The following is a 25,796-nucleotide window of genomic DNA, read 5'->3' on the forward strand; positions in this document are numbered from 1 at the left end:
AGAATCATCTTTATTTGCCAAGTATGTCCAAAACACACAAGGAATTTGTCTCCGGTAGTTGGAGCCGCTCTAGTACAACAGACAGTCAATTTACAGAACACTTTGGAGACATAAAGACATTGACTTGATACGGCTTTGTGCTGGAAACACTTGATCACAGTGGCTGTTCAAAAAGAAACAAAATTTATGCGAAGAAGTTGAAGTCGTGAAGCCCGGGGAAAGTTAAGCAGAGACGGAAAAAGTGAAGTGACGTGAGAGAAGCATGCAGACCGAGCCACACGGTCCTATTGCGAACCAAGTCTGCAGTAATAGGTTTGTGTCTCCGACACACATTTTGTCCCAATTGGGAAAGGTGATCAAATAAAAAGACACAAATAGCTGTTGTAGAATAATGCAATGTTTTTTATTCAATTGGGAAAGCAAGGTTGGAAAAGATTGTCCATGTTGGCTTCCAGAGGTTTCCTTTCATGCAGACTTAATCCTGAGAATGTTTTCAAGCATCAGAATCCAAAGGAAGGAAGGATGAGGAGCAGGAGGAAGCAGTGAGAGGAGGCTTGGAGGTTAAAAGTGTTGCTCAGGCCCAAGCGAGTGTTAGGAGGCGCAGGCAGCGAGCTGGCGACGACACACAGGGGTTTACCTTCTTGTCCGGTCTTAGCTCCCTTATTTGCGCTTCGATGTGAGTAGTGGGCTCCACAGTTTTTGGTGGCCCCAATTCCTGAACTGTGCACTTCTGGAAAACCTGGTGCGGAAAGGTTGTAGGAACAAGCAATTTGAGGAAAATTCGGATTTACGATCAGCTGCCAGCGCCCATTGCCTTGCCACTTGTGAGGTGGGGGAGGAAGGCAACCCAATACCACCAGTGCGGAAATCAGCCACCCAAGTCAAATCACCCAAGAGAGGAGAGAAGTGTTTGTGTGTGTGTGTGTGTGTGTGTGTGCACCACACCTGGAGTTCTGCCATGATCCTGTCGCCTTCATCCTCCTCGTCCCTGGCCACGACAGGAGGAGGGGTGGCGGGCTTCTTGGGTTCCGGCGGGGTGCTTTTGTTGGGCTTGATTTGTGCGGCGGGAAGTGGTCCCTCATCGTCACCCACCTGTAAAAAAATGTAATAAAATCCTTCCTTTCTAAGTAGACTATACAGGTATCTGTTCTTGAGTATTTATTTTTCTGGCGACTTTTACGCCTGGTATTTGATAACAGATATCTGATCTTTTTCTTCTTACTTCGTCAAAATAGAATCGTTACTGTTTTTAAACCTCCACGGATGGCCACTCGACGTAAAAAAAAATATATATAATAGATCTATAGATTCTATAGATGGAGAAAAGTCAAACGGTGTTGAGATCTTGATTGATGGAAAAAAAATGACAGCTGCGACATGGAGAAACGTGAACTGGGGAACATTAAAGAAGACAGAAAACAGATCCATTTAAGATAATTGCTTGATATTTTCAGCTAGAGGAGTAATTCCTGTTGTGCTGTGTCAGCGTAAAAACTATCAACAGCGTTCAAAACGTCTAATCTGAAAAAAAATGTTTATATCATTTATCAGGAACTAATTTAGCATTATTTGTCAGCACTTGCTTAAACAAACATTCAACATGTACAGTATTTTTTTTTCCTTCTTGCCAGTACGAGCATTAAGTAAATAAATAAAAGAGGGAAACTATTTTCTTGTAGTATGCAACTAGTCTCTCGCCCTGCCTCACCTCCTGACGTCAAGATTTTGTCCCAACTCCTTTTTTTTTCTTTTTTCCCCCTCCTCAATGATAACAAGGCGTATCTTTACAAAACTGACCTGAGAGTCCTTCCTGTTGGTGTAGACCACCTCTCCTGACCGTGTGGTTGTCATGCCCGAGCCGGAGTTGGAGAAGGTCTTCCTCGGAGGTGGTGGTGGCGGGGACTTGGTGGCCTTTTCGGATCCCAGCTTGTTAAAAGTGTCTGGGGATGCGGGTTTTGCGGTGGCCTTGGAGGTTCTTTCCGACACTGGTTTGGCAGGTTTTTCCATCACCGGCTTCAGGAGCTTCTCAGGAACCCTCTTGGTCGGTTTGTCTGACTGAGTCTCAGGCTGAGGCTCTAGGACGGCCGTGGCAAAAAGGTATTAATTGAGCGCATCCCGTTTTGACGTCTCATGTACACTGAAGCCCCCCTTATTGCGGGGCATATGTTCGAGACCCAGCCGCTATTGGTGAAAATCTGTCATCTAGATAAAAGCTTTTTATATGTATTAATAGAGGAATTAAATCCTACTTTTGCTTTACAACAAAAGCGAGGATAAAATAGTATATTTGATATTCACTTGTTAAAATATGACTCTTTCCAAGCTCAACATTGACTTCAATAAACAGCTGAAAAGTGCATCTGCAACTGTGGATCTCCTTTCCCACATGCAAGGGCATTACTGTCTAACAGGTGAACACTATATATTATTATTTGTAAAGACCTGTTGGGGACTCCAAAGGGATTCTGGCAACAGGGGGCAGCATTGGGTTACTTTCCACATCAGGACTGGGGAGGCCCTTTGTCATGTTGGCCTCAGCCTCCTGGAGGATTTTCTCAAACTCTTTTTCATCATACTGACCCATGTTCTGCCGCCTCTCCTCCCACTCCTTCTCTGCAGCCTATGGCCATAAAAGAAAAAAAGTAATAAAAAAAGTTGAAAGTAGCCTTCCAATCACCTCAGCCAAGGCCAAACATTACTGATAATAAGGTTTGGAATTTTGTCGTCATTGGAATTCATGCGTTACAATAAAAGCTAATTCTGATAACAAAGAGAGCAATGAAAACAATTGAATTTGTAATTTTTTTTTTAGATACTCCCTATTTAAATGTAATACAGAGAACAAAATAAAGTTACTTTTTTTTTTTAAAAAAAAGCACAGTTGTCTTGGTAATTAATGTGATTATTAGATATTAATTAAATTATATTGATAAGAAAAAATTAATTAAATAAAACAAAAACAAAAAATACAATAAAATGACTACAAAAGATCTATGTGTATTGTTATGTAATTAAACAAAAGTTGTCTCATTGCCAATGTATTTATATTATTTATTTCATCATATTTGTAAGAAAAATAAAATAAAGACAAAAACTAAATTAAACTAAAAACTACAATGACTATACTAGATTTCTATGGACACTGCATTGTAACGGTCTTTGCCATTTTATTTATATGATTTATTTATTATAGAACAAGACAAAAATAAAAATTGACTAAACAAAACCTAACTAAAATGACTTGACTTTATTTCTATGGACATTTCACTGCTTTAGAATGTAATTTAAAAAAAAAGCTTTCCTGTCCATTCGATAGCTATTAAAACAAAACAAAATAAGATAAAAATAAAAAACTATACGTACCTCTATGGACATTGCTCTGTTCTTGCATTTGTCCTTACTATGCTGCAGCTCCTCAATGACCAGATCCTGGCTGGTGGTCCCGTTGCCGTGGGTGACGGGGCTGCCACGTGCCTTCTTATGGCGAGCCGGACTCGGCGGGTCCGCGGGCGTCGCCTTAGGGGACTCTCGGCCTTGACTTGACAGACTGGGCGCGTTGAAGTGAGTGGGGCTGGGTGTGAGAGGCGGGCTGGGTTGACTGGCAGACAAGTTGGCGGACTGCTGGGACTGCAGCACGGGAACCGGAGAGCTCTGGACGTGATGGATCACCACCGGAGAGGGCGGCTTCACCTCGGATTTAACAGTGGAGCTCTGGGACTCTGGTGGGGCCGCTGTGGGGACTCGTGCTGGCAGGGTCTCTGCTGGAGATGGGATGTTGTCCAGTGGGATGTTAGGAGAAGGATCGGCCACTCTCTGAGAGCTCTCACTTGCAGATCTGGAATGATGAGAGTAACTGATGAAGACCTATATTATACCTCCCTTTCGGATTGTTAAAATCATTTATAGGGGACATATAGTGGTACCTTGAAATACGACAAATAATTCAATAATTACAGCATTCCCCCCCCCCCAAAAAAGAAAAACGATACAAAGAATAGCACTCTATTTTGTACTTCATAAAAACATACAGTAATGACATAATTGAATAAAATGTAAAGAATTAAACAGCTTGTGCTTCATTTTTTGTTTTAATTCAATGTACATTGTACTGCTCCTTCTGGTGTGCAGGCCATGGCACCATGGGGGCAGTATAACCCAGACATACAGATACACTGTACACAGAGACTGTCTCAGCTCCTCAGGAAGTTGCAGTAAGTGTCTTTTTTTTTTTTTTTTGCAGAGAATAAAGAAAATATGCCTTTGAGTGTTGTTATTTTGTCTGTCTACATGCTGAATGTGAAGAATCAAATAGTTTTCCCCACATTATTTGCTTTAACTCAATGGACATTGTGCTGCTCCTGGTGTGTGCGCCTGGCGGCAGTATAATACAGACCTACAAATAGACTTGGAGAGAGATCCTTAGCTCTTCAGTAAGCCACAGTAATATTATTCGTTCTTGGCAGAGGACAAAGAATATGCTCTATGCCTGTGAGCATTGTTATATTATCAGTCTACATATTTTGTTGTTGATTTACTATCACGGTTGAATATTTTAACCGTGATATGTATGGGTAAAAATATTTTATTTTTACCCATACGTTTATTTTTTTCAAAACTGGCCCATTTGTCTACGTTAAAAAAACAAATGTGGAACACAAAAGTTTTCCCAACCCTGCGCTGAATTATCCCTGTGCCCTGTGATCTACCCCGCCTGTCGCCCAAAGTCAGCTGGGATAGGCTCCAGCTCACCCTTGACCGAGATGAGTACAAATCCATCGAGTAGATAAATTAGAGTGCCGATCCGTGCATGAGGCGCATGCAGCGGACAGCTCACCTATCGTTCTAACTCTTATAAAGTTGGAAATGTGGTGCTCCCGTGTTCACTCAATGAATTCAGTTACCGCTTGAGTGGAGGTGATGGAAACAACTCAAGTTTGACAACACTCCCCTTATGCCCTTGGCTGGCTTTCCAGCTTAGTCACTTTGTTCTCCAGTTCTCGCTTTCACGCTGCAGGAACTCCTCAACGGATGCTCATTCTATCCCTCTCACCTTCTCAGACTGCTCAGCGTGTCTGTCAGGCTCTTGACCCTTTTCAGCATGCTGTCCAGTTTGTGAGGCTCCTCTTTGAGAAACTTGACGGCTTCCACCTCCACGCGCAGCACTGCGCGCATTCTGGTCTGCAGGGCCGGAAACTCGCCTGGGCAAAAAAATAAATAAAAACAAACACATTTTGGTTGGGCATACGTTGTGAGGTGATTGTATGGCAGGGTCTCCAGGACTGCTCGAGATGCTGTCTCCACATAAGATGGTCCTTAATATTAGTTTATACCCCTTTAAGACACTGTTTAGATGCTGCTGTTTTGGTTATCAAAAAGTTTGAACGGGTGTTTAGCTTAATGGTAAAAAACAATGCAAACCGCCATTGACGGGCTAATATATAGTATCCGTTTCGTAACGTTATCTGTTTTTTGTTTTAAGCAGCAGATATTTGAACACAAATGGTGGCCAAACACATGTAGAGAGACAATATAACAATACTCACAAGCATATATTTATCTTTTGCAAAAAGGACTATTACGGGAGCTAACTGAGGCAGTTTTGAAACTCTTCGTGTCTCCCTGTCTGTATTATACTGCCCCCAAATGGCCTAGGCGCGTACACCAGAAGGCGCGGCATAATGTCCATTGAATAGAAACAAAAAAATATGGCAAAAACTGTTGACTTCTTCACATTATATTTAATTGTCATTCAGAGGTACACTGTAATATCTTATGCAAAGAGTAGGAGGTATAGTATATTAGGCATGGTCTCACCTTTAAGTCCTGCCAGAGACTCCCCCACCATCCTCAGAGTCACCGCCCCTTCTTCCACATCCTTGAGGGTCACCGCTCGGTGAGTCCCCGACGAGTCCTTCTGCAGAGTGCCCACGTACTGCTCCAGATCCCTACAAAAATAAACCAAAAGGTTGTTAGGAAATGTAGGCAGGCACCCAAATGCTTGTATTGAGACATCATCCATTCTGTTCACAAACGTAGACGATTAGCTTTCCACTTTCCGGACTGCTTCAACCTGTTTTGGGCGATGAGCTCACACTCCGAAAACCACAAATGTTTACATGCCGATGGCCAAATTGTGAGAACGGTCCTTTCTAACGTCAACTTTAAGCTGCTGAGCCAGCTCTTGAGAGAATGGGTTCCTTCCTCCAGGGGGAAAAAAAATCTCGAGGTGATAACACTGTGTGCCATGCAGGATTGCATGCATGAAGGGGAAATGGTGTTTTCCCCCTTTTATATAAATCACCTGAAGGGCACAAACAAGACAATAAGAAGTGTGTGTCTAAATTTCGCAAATAACTGTCCTTGGAAACAAACCAAAGTTCAGTAGAGTGGCGCCTCGAGATCTGAGTTTACCCATCTTCAAGATACGAGCAGTTGTTGGGACGATTTCTTGCTTGGAACTCAACTCAACTCACTTGACAACAAGCAGCAGTTTGGCAAATAGTGAAACATTATTCAACCAAACAAGCAAAAAAAAAAAGATTCTTCAAGCTGTTTATTGGTTATTACTCCCAGTTGATGATTACTATCAAACTTAAGATAAAACAAAGATAAATTATACATTGTGCATCTAAAACAGCCTTCATAAAGTCATGGGGACAACATGGATACACACCTGTGTGGGGCTGAGCTGAGACTCAAACCCAGAACTCATTGACTGTGAGTTCGACATGCTCACCACTACCTCACCATGCTGCCAAATGCTAATCAAAAGCTAAGGATTCAATTATCCTAGGTAAGATAAGGTAAGTGGAAATAAGAGCTGTTAGAGGTAAGCATACTGCAGCTTGCCTGCACAAACGTGCCCCGTAATGGGGGCGTTGACTTGTCTTGACAGAAATCAAGCCCTAGATAGATTTGCTGCACATCTTGAAAATATAAAAAAAAAAAATTTTTAAGCTTCACACACACACACACACACACACACGAGTTGGTTTCAAGAAAGCCTTCAAATGTAACAGGTGGTCTCCTTACCCAAGCTGTGCCAGCACACGCTCCTCCAGGCCCAAGTACTTTTGCCGGTCTTCTTCCAACAGAACCCTCTGCTTCTGGACGGGGTCCTCCAGGCGTCGCAATGCCTCCGCCAGCTTAGCGCCGATCTCCTGCTCGGCCCGCTTCAGCTGCACTCGTAGAATCTCCTGGTTCTGGAGCTGCAAGGGAAATATTAGGGGATAAAGCAGATGGTGGGGCCAGTATGCCATTTTGGTTTGAAAAGGCCAAATTGTCATATTGTCATATTGACATATATTCATATTGACCGTTTTCATGGGTCCTCAAAGGCCTATTACTCCTATAGAGATTTTGACCAATTGCTACCAAATTTGAAAGTGGCAGCACAATTTGAAGACTCGCCATAAAACATGAAATTCTTAAAACTCAGCGCCATAAGTCCAGAGCCAGTTTCACTAAATGTGAAATTTGGTAGGCATGATTTATAAGTAGACCCACAAAAAAGTCTCAAGAACCCATGCCTGAAAAGACAGGAAGTCTACCATTTTGGTTTGAAGCTGGTTTTGAGGGTCTTTCATTTTGGCAATTTCCTTAGTTCCTTCAAAAACTAATTACTCCATTCAAATTTAACCACTTACAGCACAGGTGTCAAACTCAAGGCCAGGGGGCCAGATCCGGTCCGCCACATGATTTTATTTGGCCCGCGAAGGCAAATCATGTGTGTCAACTTCCATGATTCTTGTTAAAATCTGTACCACGATTTCAAATTGTCATATTTAGTAAATAACGAAACGAACGAACGATATTGCAAGCATTTTTGTGTTACCAAATATGAACAATAGTTGAAAAAGCCATTACCCTTGATTTCTGATTCCAAAACTAGTTTATAAATTTTGGGTGTCATGATATGATGAGGTGATTCGGCTGTTAGGCTGTAACAGCCTAACAGCCGAACAGGTAAAAAAAATGTACATAAATAAAATGATTAGGTGATTAAAGATTTTTATGGTTTCACAGTCATAACGGCCCTCCGAGGGAAACTGTAACGACAATGTGGCCCGCGACGAAAATGAGTTTGACACCCCTGATTTACAGTATACTGCTCACTTGCAAGGAATGTGAGTTTGGGTCATTGCGTTTGGCCAAACTACATATGTGTGTCACCAAGACACTATAAAACTGGAATTCCAAATAACTTCAAACGTTGAGCGCTTGTGATGAAGTAATGTTGTGTTCTGAATGGACCCAATGGCTCATTACCTGCAGCTGCCTCATCTGATGCAGTTGCATCCTGAGGTCGGACACGTTCTTTCTGAACTGCAGCAGGTTGGCTTTGAGAGGAATCAGGCTCTGTTTGTCTTGCGGTCCCGCCGACGAAGCGGAAGCGTTGCACTTGGGCGCCAAAACTGGTGAGCCACCTGAACCGGGAAAATTGTGGGTTTGAGAACATTAGTAGCAGCCCCTGGAAAGTTAGAAAAAAAATGTGCCCTTGAAACCTGTTTTGCTGATCGACACAAAAACGGGTGGACATGTCCATTATAAAAGGACAAACAAAAAGGTCTCAGGGACCCATCTCTGAAATTTTGGTTTGAAGTGGCCATTTTGAGATTTGCATTCAAAGCTTTAGAGAAGGTCAAATTAAATTTTACCTGTAAAGTTTATAGTGCATTTTAGGTTCATTTGAAATTTCTCCCAAAAGCTAAACATCCAGAGTTAAACATCCCTAACTTTTTGTGAATAAGAGTGTAGTAGCTCTACCCAATAGGGGTTGGTAGATGTGTGAAAATTGATGTGTTGCAATCTCAACACACAATAATAACACTGTGACCTGCGTTCTGCACACAAAATGACTCTACCACTCAAAATATGCTGCAACAAAATAAGGCTTTTTTTTTATTTTTTATTTTTTTAAAGCAACACTAATGAGCACCATAAAACAATGTTATCTCCCTGCGCAGAGGCACCGCAAGTTGTTCAGGAAGTGTTACCAGCGTACACTCGTAAAATCACGCACACTCTCCGGGAGAGTAAACTTAGTCTCCGCAATGCTAAAAACCCTCAATGACGCTTGCTTATCTCCCGAGCTGACTGACAGCCGCCCCGACTTGTCGTGAAAGTTATAATGTACACAAGCACACCGAGTGTCAGTCAAAGTTCAGCTGCCGTTTATGCGAGTGAGGGGACCGCTGTGCTGTCGGTGACAAGGCAAATTGCAGATTAAACAGGCCTCGACTTCAGCTTGATTGTCAAATCACGTAATCACTGGTCCTCCACAGCACCACCTCTCCCCCACACACACCCTAAAAAAGTATTTAAAAACAAAGCCTTTTGGATACTTTAGGAGCATTCTTTCTTCAACCTTTTCCCCCCGACAGAGTTGGTGCACCACCCTGTGTCCCTCTCACACGCTAAGAAAACCCTCAAATTAAATCTATCTGTACCAGATCTCTTCTAGCACCCTCTGAGGGGAGCTCAAACTACAATTTGTCAATTAAATGAGCCTTAAAAACTACATAGAACTCCACTATACTCACTTGAGCTGTGTGCACTGTGCGCTGGAGATGACGTCTTCGATGGTCTCTCACTGTGGCCACAAAAAGACACGTCAGGGCTTTTAAACAGCGAAAACAATACATTTGCAAGCATTTAGAAGGCCTTCGGGTTATATGGTTAGTGAGGACATGACACAACCAAGGATGATGGGAATAGTCAGACAAACTGAGGTTAAAATGATGTTAATGACATGATCATCATTTTGGACTACATTGCAGGCAAACATCAATACAAGGACTCCACAGAAGAAGTAAGAAAGTCAGTTAGAAACTATTTAAAATGACAGCAAAAGGAATTAAAATCTCATTATATTTCGTCTTGTAGTTGCCTTTACAGATGATTGACTGGACAGCCTACAATTTGTGCCCCGACGCCGATCTGCGTCCTATACAGTGGTGGGCTTACCTTAGAGGCTCCTTGGTGCCACTAGTGTCTGGCCCCTTTAAAAGTGCATGCTGAACAAGGCCAGTCAAGCTGGCAATCTGTTGCTCCATTGCCTTCATTCGCTCTCTGCAGAAAACATCAGAAAATTCTACTTTCAGCGCAAGAGGCCTGGTCATGTTGGCGGGAATATTATTGTGACTCTGGTCCGGAGCGAGATGGACGCTCCCCCCGACTAATGGGCCGAGTTCTAGAAGGATTTATAGCTACAGAAAGACGCCAGGTTGTCATCCTTTGTCCAACGTCTAAGACCGAGAGCAAACATTGGATTAGACTATGTTTATTTGGAAAGTTAAATATACTTTCCCATCCAAATTCCTACAATATTTTTCCAGACTCCCTGGACATTTCTAACTGTGCGTTTGGTCAGGAGTTATACAGGTGGTCCAGCCTGATGTGTAGGACTGATTACTTATTTCAACCCGCCCTTAGCCTTGTTTTCTTTGGTTTTCCTAGGTAAGCACATAGCACAAGTAACTACTCCTCCACTTTAGTCAGAGAAAGTGTTTTGACCCAGGTACGAAAACTTTGAGAAGGTTTCTTATATTTATCCTGTAGGATTTGTCTTAATCATCCGTCAGCTCTAGAACCCGGACAGAGATTGTGATAACAACGGTGAGAAAAGTAGAACCGTGCAAAAGTGGGACGAAGTCATATGTATCAGTCATAAATTTCAAGTCTTAATATTCAAGTTTCAAGCAAGTCCCAAGTTAGTGTGGCAAAAAAAAAAATCAAGTTGAGTCCCCACAAAATTTCAGTCAAGTCACTTTCAAGTCATTACTTGGGTTAAGCAAGTCATAAAGCAATTCACACAATCTTGTTCAGTCACTTAGCCACTTTGTACTCAGTATCAGTAGTTAAATGTATGTACCCATTCAAAATTACAGGATTTTAGGTTTGCGCACACTACACAAAAAATAACTTTTTTTCCAAGAACAAAACAAACAGCACATTGCCGTATAAATAGGTAAGACTTGTCAGGTGATGAAGTTCAAGTCTAAGTCAAGCTGAGTCTCAGGAACACCAAAGTCAAAATTAAGTCGAGTCTTCCATACATTTTAACCAAGTCCTAAAATTAGAGACTGACGAGAGTCTGACGAGTCAAGTCACGAGACTTGAGACCCCCACCCTGTTTTTTTACAAACTAAAGCGACGATCCTGGCTGCAACTCGCTCAGACAAGGGAGAAGACATGTCAGTTAGCTTGAAACTGGGATGCAGAGTGAGTTAGTTCATGCTCTGATGCAATCTTTTCATTCCTATTCTCTCCAACCAGGTTTACCGTGTCTGAATGTCACTTGCAGCCGGGACGGGCCCTTGAGGCTGGCCCTGGAGGTCTGACGACGCCATGGTGTTCCTGGGCTTGGTCCCAGTCACATCCTCTTTCCTAAAGGACTGGCGGACGGACGAGCTCCTCTCGATGGGAACACCAGCGTGGATGTCGATGAGCCGCACGTCGGCCATCCGGTGAGGGGACGGCGGAGGGGTTTTGGAGCCCAGCGTGGGAAGTTGGCTGTTTCTTGACTTCTGCCTGTACAGGGAAGGATGGTCGATTGAGTCCGTGGGACTGGGCCCGCTGTAAGAGCCGGTGGAGCGGATGGATGCCCGGTGGAAGCCGTGGTCTGAACCGTCGTGCCCAGGGTTGGGGTGCGGTCCGTGGGACGTCGCCATGCCCATGCGTGCCTCCTGGAGAAGGTACGGGTCAGTGTACAAACCCTCGTTCCCCCTGGTGAGACTGTGACCCTTCCCGCCCATGTCCCCGTCAGGCTTGACATCCCGCCTCTCCAGGATGGCGCTCGGGCAGGGCGAGCTGGAACGGGCCTGGGCGTTGGCGGTGGATAGGCGCTCCCTGGGCACGGTGCCGTTACCGGACAGAGAGCCCTGCCGTGGGCCGAACGGGATCCGGGAAGGGGAGTGCGGGGACGGAGGGAGCGCCGCCTGCAACGGGGGGTGGTGTGCTGGCGGACCCATTGGGGCCTGCCTAAGAGGATTCACCATCTCGCTGTGCATCTGGAGAAGAAACAGTGGAAACTCACAATTTGAGCAGAAAGTCCATCTCGCCATTTTCTACACCGCTTATCCTCGTTAGGGTTGCAGGTGTGTGACGCCTATCCCTGCTGACTTTAGGGAAGAGGCGCGTTACATTCTCGAGTGTTCACCAGTCAATCGCAGAGCACATATGGATAAACATGACATGGATGCTCAGTACAACACAGTCCTGAAGTGACAATTAATGCTAACAAACATTGCGCAATGCCACAAACGGGCAAACGAATAGTGTGTTATGACTCTTTAAACAACAGATATTTGCACACAAAAGGTGGAGCAACACATGTAGACATAATACTCACAGGCATATTGTCTTTATCCTCTGCAAAGAACAACTAATATTACTGCAGCTTACTGAGGAGTTTTGACTGGCTCCATCCGTATGCACAATTTCCACTGAATTGAAGCAAAAGTGTGTAAAATATTGTTTAATTTCTTACATTCTATATATTTCCTATTAAGAACGCATTATATTATTTGTTAGGTTTTTTAGAGACTGTAAAGGATTAATGGCATTTCAATTTCCATTCATTTTAGTGGTGAAAGATGATTTGAGATGAGTGTTTTGAATTAGGAATGTGGTCATGGAACGAATTAAAGTCATATCTAAAGACACCACTGTAATAGCTTTGTGTTTAACTAAACAAACCCAGATTTCACGCTAAGTACCTTTGTTAGGAAAATCCAATGAGATCATCATTTCACTATAATTCTGTGACATTTTTGTTTGGTGGTGTGCCGTGTGCTATTATAAAATATGTTCCTGGGCTCAATAAGTGAAAAGGATTCGCTGTATTTGTCGCATGTCTGGATAATGCAAAAAGTACAGATATTTTGTGGATTATTTGTCACTTTTGTTAACATTGTGAGAGCATTTTCCTTCCATTTTAGTGACTAACACATGATTCTTATGAACAAAATTCAGGTATGTGCAGAAGACGTGTTTTTATGAAGTTGTACAAATGGGTGCTGATACAAATTGTGATCCTTGTGCCTTGCAAGAGTCCTGAGCACCACTCTGGCTTTGTACTGTATAAATCCAGTATTTCTGGAAACTGCCCTTGAAACAAAAACATTCGCCCAGCTCATTTTTACACTGTTGCTTTTTACAACAAAAGCGCTGCTGTCAGCACATTTTCCAGACACGCTGGCAAAGTTCCGACCGACCGGGTACACGCTCGCTCGCACCCACGGGCCCCAGCGAAGCAATAACACCGCAGCCTGAGAGGTTAATCTGCGACAACAACATTTCAGCCGTCAGCTAATCTGATGTAGTGAGGTGTGATAACCTGTAACGGAGCAATAACCCGTAACCTCGTGCTCGGGCTAGTAAAAAAAGAAAGTAGGTCGATAATGGGTGTAAAAATTGAGAAGACGAACATGCCTGTGATGGAAAAAAAACTATTTCCAGCCAATCCTTATGTGAAAGGCACTTTAACATACTTCCTTTATGAAATAAATAAAACAAATAAATAAATGAATAAAATACAATCCAAAAATAAAATAAATCGAGCAGATGAACACACCTGTGGTGGAAATTTTTTTTTTCCCAGCATGAGACATCCTTGTATGAAACGTCAGGGACTATTCAATTTTTCAAATGCCAAGCAAAAAAAATTATATAACCATCGGCTGTGCGATGAAGGAGTGTCGCCATGCAAAGTCAATACTCTTCCTGACAAACAAACAAGCTATTGTTCACACGGAGTACAAGCATGACTCACGGGAAGTCAAAATTCCTCATACAAAGTTCACTTGGGCTTCAGGTATCTTTCTTTCTTTTGATTTTTCATTTTTTTTTTGCATTTGTGCATGTTTTCATTTCTCATCAGATTGATAAACGGGAGAGCAACACAGAGGGTGTGAGGCCCACTGCGGCCAAAGCCATTAACAAAGTACAAATATTTTGTTACTGTACTTACAGTAAGTAGATTTTTCAAGTGTATGTAGTTTACTTAAGTATTTATTTGTATGACAAATCTTTACATGGCACCACTGTACTTCTACCACTCTTTTTTTTTTTAACGGTAGACAACATGCTGTACAACACAATATTCATTGTCTGCTTGCATGAAAAAAAATAAAAAATAAAAAACCGCACTGAAGGAATTTACTTCATGTGGCGATTCCATATATAGTAAGAGCCATGTTTGGCTAAGTCGCTGCAGAACAAGCATAAATCTCTCGGCGCTTGGAGATCACAGAAAGGGGCTTGTCGAATAAGCGCACAAACATAATTTTTTTGGCAAATGACAGGACTCGTTGAGAACATTTGGTTTGAATTTAGACTTCTACTTTCCAGCTCCTAAACATAGAAGCAACTATCTGCAGTAGTCCACCGTGCGGCCCGTCATTATAATGTATAATATAATAATATGTTTCCTTTAAAACTGGACATACTGCACATATGTTTGACCTTTAAATGATGCAATACATTCACAATAACATACTACACACCTCATACACACGCGACCTTTGTATCTGTGTCAAGCACAGCTGGGTTAAACAGTGACAGAGCTAATTGTGACACCAATGTTCGAGTGAATGAGGATGAGAAATTGTTGTTTACAAGCCTTGCTTTAATAGAACCATTACAATATATTGTAAATTGTAACTTAAAGGAGACATAATGTGCGTTTTATGTTCACAATTTAAAACAGTTGCCCCGGTTTCAATAAAAGGTGCTTAAACTACACAATGGATAAGAATTACATGACACTATAGATCCATTTGTAACACTGAAACTTTGCTGACTACTACTGTTCATACAGCTTTAAAACTAATAAAAAAATAATAATAAATAAGTGGTCGATACTTTGCAGATTCCACCTATTGATTGGTGGTCCGGAACCTTACCCCTACAACAAACGAGGGATCATTGTATACCACAAACCACAAACAATGTTCCCAAAAGAGTTGAATGTAATTTCAAACACACCATAAAACTTAACCTTTGGAAATAAATAGCTTACAGACGATTTGATTTTGGAAAAAAGCACCAGAAGTGCACATGTACATGCATATGCGGCGAGGACTCCACTTCCTCTAACAACCCAGGCTAAACTTAGCTTCTCCTTGACATAAAAAGCTTGTCTTTCAGTCAAGCTATATCACTTCCTTGACACTAATTACCTGTACCGATTTCCTATTTATTCAAGGCTTTGGCGCTATCTTGCGGTATCTTAGGGTGTTACAGAAATAGTAGGAAAACCAGGAATAGATGTTTATTATGATTATTTTTATTTTTTTCCCCCCCAGAAAACAGCTAAGGATATTTTCCACGGAAGAAAATAGGTGAATCTGCCGTTTGTCGACCGCGTACTCACCCTGGCATCGCCATTGGCCGGTCGGGGCCCGTGGCTGAATGCCTGCGCTGGGTCCTTGTGGTAGACTTTCAGGCAGGAGTGGTCCGTAATATTCCTGTAGGGAGAAGAGGCGACCAGTGGTGAGAAGGCGGCCCAGGTATCGCCGTCGGAATACGGCCGACGCGGCATCAGCCCGCTTCTTCTCTTGAGCAGCGCGGCCAGCGGCACGTATCCTGACACAGGCTCCGAGAATCTGGCGTTACGTTCCATGTTGCTTTAAATATTGATGCCTCACACGACCGAGCTATGAGGGTCAGGACGCTTGTGCCAACCTTCAGCAAGTACATAACCAATTTTACAGCCCCGATAAAAGAGTTGGGCACAAAGTACACATCTCAAGAAGGTGGAACTGCTTATCATTTCTAGAGCGAGATAACAAAACCTATGCTTACATTTAGTAGACCAAGTGCACACTAAGTTCTTTAATCTGGCCCACCGAGCATTTATATTATCAAGAGACCTGTAATATTTGTGACCCAATTAAAAAAAAAAATATTCTCGCTAATTTCTTTATTCAAAATAATTTAGATTTATTTTAACGTAATAAATTCCTTGAGAAGGTGAATTTTGGGTTTAGCTGTACGCAATAATCATCAAAGTTAATGAAAAAACAAATGTTTCACTCTGAGCATAGTTAATTTATATAATATACGCGCTTTTTGAATTGAACTACTAAAATCTCCCCCCATTATTCTAACTTGAGAAGCACCTGTATATATTTTTTAATCACAGAATGTTACATTTTAGAACGTTTAAGCGGACTTCGGCAGGAAATAATTCATTTAGATGGCGAGATGACTGGGATTCACATCATATTAGGTCAGACATTTCACAAAGTCTGCATACTAGATATTAGACAACCACGACACTGATATTTGACGCTTGTGTATCAATACTGTATCGCATTACAAAACTATGTGATACATTGCGATATCGATTCATGACTGCTGTCAATTTTATGGAATTTTGAAGCAATAGGTCCATATAGCACAACTCCTCCAGGCAGCACGGAAACAGGATATTCGAACATTCAGCAACTGATTTGATGGTGCATTTGATTGATTGAGGATATTTAGTGAACTGCCCATACACACATAGTGCACATCGGTCTTTACCTGACATCGCTAAGCTCGTAGTACATGTTCCTCATGTCGTCCTTGACGTAGACGGCCACGCTGGGCGACTCCAGCATCTTCATGGTGAGCATCTGCGGGAAGGCGCTGACGAACAGGGCTCGTACCGTGTCGATGCTGGTGATCTCGTTGGGCATGCGGATCTGTTTAGTTTCGTCGCCGTACTGCAGGTAGAGCACGCCTAAAGTGTAGGGAGTGCGGAATCAGTCGACATACAGCGGTGGTACCTCGACTTTCAAGTAACCTGACTGATCCATTTCTTTTTTTAGACATTCTTAATTTTATGTTTGTGGTTGAACATTGGTAAATGTCTGAGAATAGTTTCAATTTTCCATACATTTCCAGACCCGGTCATGTTTAAAATCAAATTCCATTTTTATTCCATACTTGCGTAGACGCCCTGCTATTAGTTGTTATTGGGGTTGCATGCTCTCCATGAGAATCAAAAGCACCAAACGGCGAGCCTCCGAACTGAACTGGGTGTGTGTTGCGTGTGCTGCAATTTTTGAAAAAAACAAAACAAAACAAAAAACAGATGTGTGCCGCAGAATGTCTGGACACGCCAACGCAGCACTTGTACAAACAATAGCATCCTGAAACAAAATGTCTATTGAAAGTTTTGCACTGATTGTCTGTGGCAGACGAAAGTAGCTTTGCAGTCTGAATTGGAAGTGGTACCTTATTTCTACACTAAAACAATTGCAGTAAAATGGACTTTGTGCTTTTACTTGCTGTGACTTAATAAAAAGCGCGAGCTAGTAAAAGCTACCAGATGTCAGTGAGATTCCAAGTCTGAGTCGCTAACAACTCGCCCCCCGAATCCCCCCACCCCCCCGAGAGCTGCTCTGTTAGCACTTTGCATCCAGATGTTTGACGCGACGAGGGCGTCATTGAGCTGATGCACATGAATATGCAACGCCAACAAAGGTGAATGGAGTCCACTTGATGTGTTCCCAGATCTTCTGGTTTCCACAAGCGGTGGCGTGGGGGGGTAAGCAAATGGTAAATGGCTTCCTGAACAAATGGCCTTGCATCTTTAGAACACTTCAATCATCCACACGTTTCAAGTGAAGAATAACAAGAAAACACAAAAACTCCATACTTACATCTTCTCTCTCAAGGCAGAAGTACCGCAGACTTTTTCAGCTGAGGGTTTTGTGTGTGTGTGTGTGTGTCACCATGGGAGGGACGAGGGAGTGAAGACCCATTTCACTCCACCCCTTTCGTCAACGCCATAACATCCCTCTAGGCCAGCCTTTGCTGTCCCCTAAATGTGTTGTCCTGATGTGGAGCACTTACTCACCAACCAGCACAGGTGGTAAAACCAGTACACTCTGTACTTAAATAGAAGTTGAGACATTTGTCTGGGGGGTAAAAAAAGTAGACGTACTGATTCAACTAGTGCAGACGCTGAAATGTTCTTGGGTACAAAAGGAAAAATCGTTTAGCAACTTGGAAGAAGGGGGGGGGAAAAAAAAAAAAAAAAAAAGCTAGCCTGCCTGCTTTGACAATGGAGAGAAATGACAGATATCCATTTTCAAATGGAGTGATTAAAAGTAAAAAGTCATCAGAATAATAAATACTCCAGTAAAAGCATAGATACCTGAAAATAAATCTACGACTGCCAAGTATTCAATTTGCTTTCATATATGACCACAATGTACAGTATCTGGGCAACATATATGTATTTAATTACATACATACCATAATAAAATAAATAAATAAATAAATAAATCAGAGTACAATTATAAATACAAAATGCTGTTTGTGCTGTTTGACAGCAGCTGTTTAAGTGAAGATGTACTGTCTTGTTCGCTTCATGCATTAACCGCCGATTGGTTAGCCGGCATGTGTTTCAGGTCAAGAACAAATTCTGTTTCTGCTCTTTGATAGGGAAAACTAATTGGAGAAGGAGAACACTAGTTTAGCATCTTGCGCTAGCCACCGACTGGTAAAGATGTAGACTACGACATTAGCTCTTTGCGCCAGCTGACAACTGTCTAGCCCCAATATGCTTCAGCTAAACATCAAATTCAGTTGGTGTTATTTGACTGGGAGCGCTGAGTGTCGATGACTGCTAGGTTAGCTTCTCTGGCTAGCTGCAGACTGGCTGGCTGCCAGTTTGTATTCAAGAAGGAATTATTGCAAATATAACTGATCTCAATGAGATATTTTGGCACTGTACACAATCTTGATATCCACAGCTTACCAAGCGAGCGGTCTTTGGTCTGGTTGGTGGATCGGACCACGGGCAGACTGGCGCGGATCCGGCTGCCCCGGGTGAAGCCTGTAGGCGCATCTACCTCGGACATGGCCTCCAGTGAGTCCAGGGACGTTAGGGAGATGTGGTCTACGTCCACGCCGGGCTGGGGGCTGGGGCAGTGCTTGGGGCTTCTGCTCTGAAAGCAACAAAAGATGCAACGTGAGGATCTGGAAACGAAGTTACTGCGGTAAAAATCAAAAAAAGTTAAGCGGAATCACCACTAAATTTCAAGCAAATCGAGTCATTACTTGGGTTAAGCAAGTCAAGTAATACAATCTTGCTCAGTCACAATATACTTTAAATTCGCGCATTAGCCACTTTGCACTTTGAGTATCTGTACTTGTGTTAATTAGGTGTACTAATACATTCACAATCACTTTTTATTTAATTTTGTATTTTTTTTTTTTTTAAATGGTCCCAAATCATTCTCCATAATTTCTATTGAACATCTTTATTCAACGCAAAAGCCACATGAAGCTAAGTTCACCAGCGATCGGTTAGCTAAACTGTGAGGTTAACATAGCTTAACTGTCTTTGTTGGTGTTAAAATGAAGTTAAATGTCCTGGTTGTTGTCTCTCTTATCTTTGAGTTACCATTCTCTTTTTCCCGATTTTCCAGATCCTGGATCAAAATCTAAAAATCTACGGCACTTCCTCCATAATATGAGTTTCATGAGGTGGTCTCTGCACTCTGCGTCATAGCATAATACGCCACATACCTACCCGTAGTAGGTGAAAACCTGCGATACAAAGAGACCAATATATATCTATATATCTATATATCTATATATATATATATCTATATATATATATATATAGATATATATATATATATAGATAGATAGATACACATACATATTTTAAACAAATTAAAATGTATTGTTAGAAGAATAAATCCCTTTGCACTTATAAAATGTACTCTATGTTAAATTCTAACCTCATAATCTTTTGTTTTAGTACCAGGATAAGTAGACCTTGTTCCTCTCTCTCTGATAATCTGATATTGTATTATCACTTTGCTGTGAGACAAAGCAAAAATATCTGTGGTTGGGGCAGCCGGTTGCATGAGGCAGATGATAACTGCCTGTACATGTGTGTGTGTGTGTATATGACTTTTCCCAAGGCGAAATAGGAAGACACTTTTTAAGCCAGCAGGTTGTATTTATCTGACTCCTTGCATGCAAGTTTTTATTAAATCGTACCTCTTATTATTCCCAAAGTGCTTGTCCTGTCTCATCTACTAAAGGGGCAACATTTTTCCCTTGACACTTAATATATAAACATATTGTAAATTGTCAAGTCTTCCATAAGCTAAGTCCTAAAATTGGCATTTTTAAGTCTGACTCCAGCCAAGTCATGTGACTCGACTCTGCCTTTAAGAACATGCAATAACATCACACAAACGACGCATTAAGTTGCTACGTTCTTCACACAGAAGCCCCCCAAAAAGTTGCTACAAGTCATTACGGAGTTATGAGACGTGACGATCGGCTGTAATCAGATCAGGCCTCCGCTAAGAGAGACTTCAATGTGGCGATGTGTGCTACAAGAATAAGCACCTCGGCGAGCTTTTGTGTCGTGTCGGTAAGATGATCTGCAATGCATGGACGAGGGGGGGAGGGGGGGGTCATGGAACAGTGGGCTCTTTATGCAGTGACCTATCGCCACTGCCAGGCCAAAGACCCCCGTAAACATGTCTGCATGCACATGCTGCTACTTTTTCAACACCTGTTAGCATTTCGGTATAAAAGTTGACAATGTAATCAGGTCATAAGGTTTACACGTTCATTCAAGTTCCTTGCATCTCGGGGAATAGCAGAGGTCAGGACATACAGTACCTAAAATCAATTTTAAAAAAATAATAATAAAAGTGACAATCTGAACACTTCGAGCTCACCCAGAAAATTGGGTAAATATATTTGACATGTCAAGGCAATAACAAAATAATTTTATATGTATTCTTGTGTATTTATGATAATGTATGTACATTATTATTAAATGTCTATTTTATAAGGGAAGTAAAAAAATACATTGTGGCAATCACAACTACAAGTCAAATTAAATGAAATACAGTATTATTTTATGAATGCATGCATTATTTATAACATGATTATTATTTTGTATGGAATGAATATATTTATATTCTAAAATACAGAATAATACAATATTACTTGAAGGATGTGCACTTATGCAGACACCTTATTGTACTCTAAAAAAATATTTTCTAACGTATTTATTTTCCAACGAGTCTAGTGACTGTTATTTATATTTATGTATTCATTTATTATTATATCTATAGTTTATAAAGTAAGCCAACATGTTCATGATTTAATTTTATTGATATTATTCATGATTGGAACATTTTATTTTTAAAATATATTTATGAAAAGATATTACTGTTCAGATGTGCACATAAATGCAGCTTTTTTTCAATATTTCGCTTAATACATTTGTTGCTTGAAAAATTCAATATAAAGGTTATCAATTATAATGGGCTTTTTAAAAATAATTTCTCGGATACCTTTTTTTGTTAAACAGTGGTGTGTTCACTTTCAATAGCCACTGTACTTAATCATGCATTTCAAACCATGTACATTTATGAATTTGATATGAAATAATAGAATAGCAGATTGTTAGAACACACGCAGCACACGACAAGATGCAGAGAGGCGAGCAGAGCGGACTAACTGTGCGACCGGGCGACTGGATTGTCAGCAAGTAGCTCTGAATGTCAAGCTCAGAGTGCAGTGAGGAGAGCATGGCCTGCAGAGACTGATGGAAAGGAAAAGGAGAGCAACAGAGGAAACAAAAATGCCAGTAGGAGGCCTGAGATTGGAAAACGAGATGGCCATCAAACCCAACAGAGGTGTCATGGCAACAATGTGATGTAAACACATGATGGAAATCTACAGAAAAGTGCTTACCATCATATGTAACACAATTTTGGACACTGTCACTTTAAATAATCCAGGGTTCATTTGATGCCTTTCCTGCACGGCAGGCAAAAGTTGCTGAGTAATAACTCTCATAAAAATACGCTTAGCCATAAGGGATTAAAAAACATGAATAAAAATGTGGCTTTATGCTGTTCATGCATGATGATAGTGAGAGGTGACCGGGAGTTGACGGGTTACTCAAAACCACCCGTGTGCTGACACTGGAGAGCAAACGCTCTGAAAGATTGATGTGCGTCCTCATTAACTCTTCAGTGTCACCTTGTAGGAGCTTGGAATGTTCTAGACCAGGCTCTCAAACATTTTGGGCCTCCCTCATAATCGTAACGACAATTAAACATAACAATCCACCCCTAAACGCTACGGAATAAAAAAAATTTTTTTTTTTTAAACGTTTCAACCTAGATATTCATGACCGGTGTAACAGAGAGGACGTTAACCAAATTCAATTGAATGTGAGTCAACGTTTATCCTACCGCTAAAAACATGGCTTTAAACAGAGAGGCGCTAGTTGGCAATAAAGCACACTCAGGTATCAACATCCAGGTATCATTCCATTCCATTCCATCAATCCATCAATGTATTGTACCTATTTGTCCGGCCATCGCCCATCTATAACTCCATCCTTCCTTCAGTCTATCCACCCATCAGTCAATTATGTGTTCATCCATCCATGCATGCATCAAATCCATTTAATCACTCCCTTTATGATTCCATCTACTTCCATCTATAAATGCATCTACCGTTCATGTATCCATCTACCATTGATCCATCCATCCCTCATGCAGGCATCCATCATCCGACCAACAGTCCACACATCTAGTCCATGCCTGTATGTGCATACTGTACAACACAGCATCTACGAAATAAAGCAGAACGTGGTTGAAAAATTGCAATACGCAAGAGCAAGTCATCAGTCGGCTTTGTGCAGCCTATCGGATGGTACATTAGGCTATAATAACCACGCAGCAGGCTCGTGATGGCAGCTGCCATTACTCTCGGCAATCTTCTTTAATCGCACCATCTTGGCCAGCCACACCGGCCCGTCTGTCCCTCTGACGGGTCGTTTGCTTGAAACCTTTTTGTGTCACGATATCGTCGAAACAAGCCCATAGGGTGACCTGTGAAATTTGAATAGCATACAAATAAGGCGACCTCGGCAAGCGTATGACCACGGTGGCGGAAATGTTTCCAGGATGTCCTGGGCCGGGGTCACATTTTCTGGAACAATGGCTCTTGCTCACTCATGCGCGTCTCTCTTTGTGACCCTCCTCGCTGCAAAACACACACAGGGTGCATCACAAAACACACATTTAGGTCTCTTTTTATCTAGTTTCTCTGCAGGCACACTTCATTTTATTTTCCTTCCACCTAACAAAGCACTCAATGTCAATATAATTTATGCTTGTTATTTCAAAGCAATGTAAAATTCTTCACTTAAATCACTGTAAATAACCGCGTACTGGTCTGAAAAAAGGTTTCCATAACAATTGTTATGTTTTTCATTTCATGTGTAGTAAACCCCAGAATAATGGATACCCCCCCCAAGAAAAAGTTTCTAATGGCCTATATTAATAGTTTAAACCGTAAATATATCACAAACTATGTTTTTAATTTCATTTGAACCTCCTTTTACAACAATACCCTCCCCCCCCCCACAAAAAGATAAGTCTTCAGGATGATTTGATTTTGAATAAAATGCACCAGAAGTGTGATGACGCTCACATGTTGCCACTTTGCAACCTATAAAAATAGTAATTGTCTAGCAATAACAAGATCTACATCATTTGTTAGCTTGAGCTTTTTAATAACCACAGAGAAGAGCAAAAACATACACTCTCTAGAACTTCCACGAACAACTCAAGCTAAACTTAGCTCTTCCCTGGCAAACAAACCAGTTACTGCTTTCATATTAGCCGGGGCTTTTGCAGCATCTTCTGGCATATTAGTGTTAGAGAAAGAGCACAAACATATGCTGAAATTCCGCAAATGGGTGACCTTCACCTTGTTTCCTGAGCTGCTCCAATAAAACCCGACTTGCTAATTTAACAAAACTGTCTTTTTGTGACTTCATATTATATCCTCCATGTGTCAGATGAACATTCCACATGGCACATGTGAAGCACATTACACACAGTTTGGACAGGAGCTAGAGAAATCACCTGTGTGGAATTTCACGGAAGGTGCAAACGAGTCACAGCAGGTTTTATTGCGCTGATCAGTGGTTTGCCCATCTGCACCCTGAAGCGGTTAGCTGGGACAGCAAATGGCAACTCTGCAGACTCTTATATATGTGTGCATGTGTGTGTCAATGAGTGACAGGAAGGGGAAGATGGATGAGTTAGTCTGAGCTAAAATCTTGACCCTCAGTGGGAAGACATCCATCAGCCAGTGTGGAGTTGCTGCACTGAAATGTATTTATTTATTTCCATTTCTTGGGTAAGAAGATAGGCAGGTAAAAAGGTAGGCAAGACAGTACATATATAGGTAAGAAGATAAGAAGGCAGGTAAAACAGTAAGCTTGGTAAGTAAGACGGTATGCAAAAAGAGAGAAGTATGAATGTAGGTAAGAAGGTATAGGTAGGTAAGAGGTGAGGCCAGTAGGTAGGTAAGAAAGTACAGGTAGGTCAGTAGGCAGGAAGGTAGGTGGTTAGTTAGATGAGAAGGAATAGGTAGGGAAGATAGTAATAGCGTCGGTAAGAAGGTAGGGAAAATGGTATTGAAGGTAGTTTTGATAGCAGAGGCAGAAAGATGGGTAGGTAAAAATGTATGGGTAGGTCAAAAGATAGTGAGGTAGGTATGTAAGAGGATCGGTAGTATAGTAGATAAGAAGGTAGGCAAAACAGAATAGGTAGGCAAGATGACACAATAGATTGATAGTTAAGGTATGCAAGAAGGTATAGGCAGGTAGGGCAATCAATGGTTAGATATGTAAGAAGGTATAGGTAGGTGAAAGATGGGTAGTTAGCAAGGTATGTTGGGAAGAAGAGAGGAAAGAAGATACAGTGGATAGATAAGGCTATAGATAAGTAAGAAGAAGCTATAGATGGATGAGAAGATGGGAAGTTAGGCAGGAAAAATAGTGTAGGTTAGTAAGAAGATAGAAAAGAAGGCATAAATAGTTAAGAAAAGAAAGTTAAGAAGCTAGATAAGAAGACAGATAAGGTGTTGAAAAGAAAGAAAATCGGCAGTTAAGTCTGTAAGAAGGTAGGTAGGTTGATGGTTGTATAGCTTGATCAATGGAATAGAAAGGCATGATTGAGATGGGCAAGTAAAGACGGATGAATGGGTGGATAATGCAATTGCTAGTTGGCTATACAGTGTGTAGTAGACTGACACCTACCAGTCTAATTTCATGTTGATCCAAATGAGGGCAGTTCACGCGTGGCAGAGATCAGAGTACAACTTTTAAGAGATTCAGGAAAAATAAATGTTTGTTCACCTGCAAAGTTTCTCCCATTCAAGCAGCCAGGGCTTCAGTCCATATCCTGCCTCACGCTCAGACCTTTTTGTCTTCCTTAATGACATTACGGCCAAATCCCCTCCTCATCCATTCCCTTTGTGGCTTCCGCCTCTGATGCATTCCTCTTCTAATCCCGCAGTACAAACTCCCTTGATAGACTTTCTGACTTGCGCTGACTCGTTAATTTGCGTATTAAGAGTGAATTACTCTTTAGTCCCCAGTGTCACGGGTGAACGTGACTTTTGGAGGGTCCTTTTTTTCTGCCAGTCATTCAAGATGTGAACAGTTGACAACAGAGACAATAGAGCGCCTGTCGACCTAGTTGACATTTCCGACGTCTGAGCGCACGCCGTCCAATCGATTTCACACTCTCAGGCGTATACAAATTAGCCACGGTTATCACAGGCAGACATCAACCACTCCGCCGAATGAGCGGGAAGGAGTTGGTGCTAGTGGTGGGGTGTCAAAAAAGTCAACTTTGCATAACCATCAGATATGTTTGCCGCTGGGAACAGCAAGCAATCACTACCTCTGCTTTTAAAAATTTTGGTGGGTTGGTATTCGATTC

The 25,796-nt window shown here is 41.7% G+C and overlaps 1 protein-coding gene across 16 annotated transcripts in view; it reads right to left on the bottom strand.

Moving 5' to 3' along the window:
- si:ch211-285f17.1 (sickle tail protein homolog) overlaps positions 1-25,796 on the bottom strand; it is a 94,611-nt gene that overhangs the window by 6,878 nt on the left and 61,937 nt on the right. For 12 of the 16 annotated variants that reach the window (XR_009767414.1, XM_061666993.1, XM_061666996.1 and 9 more), the window contains 15 exons: positions 18,758-18,947; positions 16,531-16,729; positions 15,377-15,470; positions 11,284-12,011; positions 9,967-10,071; positions 9,543-9,592; positions 8,269-8,426; positions 7,033-7,208; positions 5,815-5,945; positions 5,051-5,198; positions 3,364-3,835; positions 2,443-2,620; positions 1,798-2,075; positions 946-1,092; positions 638-739 (listed from right to left, as the gene is read on the bottom strand). Coding sequence is in view for 15 of the 16 variants with exons in the window: in XM_061666993.1 (XP_061522977.1) it covers positions 638-739; positions 946-1,092; positions 1,798-2,075; positions 2,443-2,620; positions 3,364-3,835; positions 5,051-5,198; positions 5,815-5,945; positions 7,033-7,208; positions 8,269-8,426; positions 9,543-9,592; positions 9,967-10,071; positions 11,284-12,011; positions 15,377-15,470; positions 16,531-16,729; positions 18,758-18,947 (3,156 nt within the window). In the remaining variant the exon portion in view is untranslated. Of the gene's footprint in view, positions 1-637; positions 740-945; positions 1,093-1,797; positions 2,076-2,442; positions 2,621-3,363; positions 3,836-5,050; positions 5,199-5,814; positions 5,946-7,032; positions 7,209-8,268; positions 8,427-9,542; positions 9,593-9,966; positions 10,072-11,283; positions 12,012-15,376; positions 15,471-16,530; positions 16,730-17,654; positions 18,021-18,757; positions 18,948-25,796 lie in introns of those variants that run through there. The other 4 variants (XM_061666990.1, XM_061666992.1, XM_061667001.1 and 1 more) reach the window with 3 other exon arrangements.

This window comes from Phycodurus eques, chromosome 21 (assembly GCF_024500275.1).
Source record: "Phycodurus eques isolate BA_2022a chromosome 21, UOR_Pequ_1.1, whole genome shotgun sequence".
NCBI lineage: Eukaryota > Metazoa > Chordata > Actinopteri > Syngnathiformes > Syngnathidae > Phycodurus > Phycodurus eques.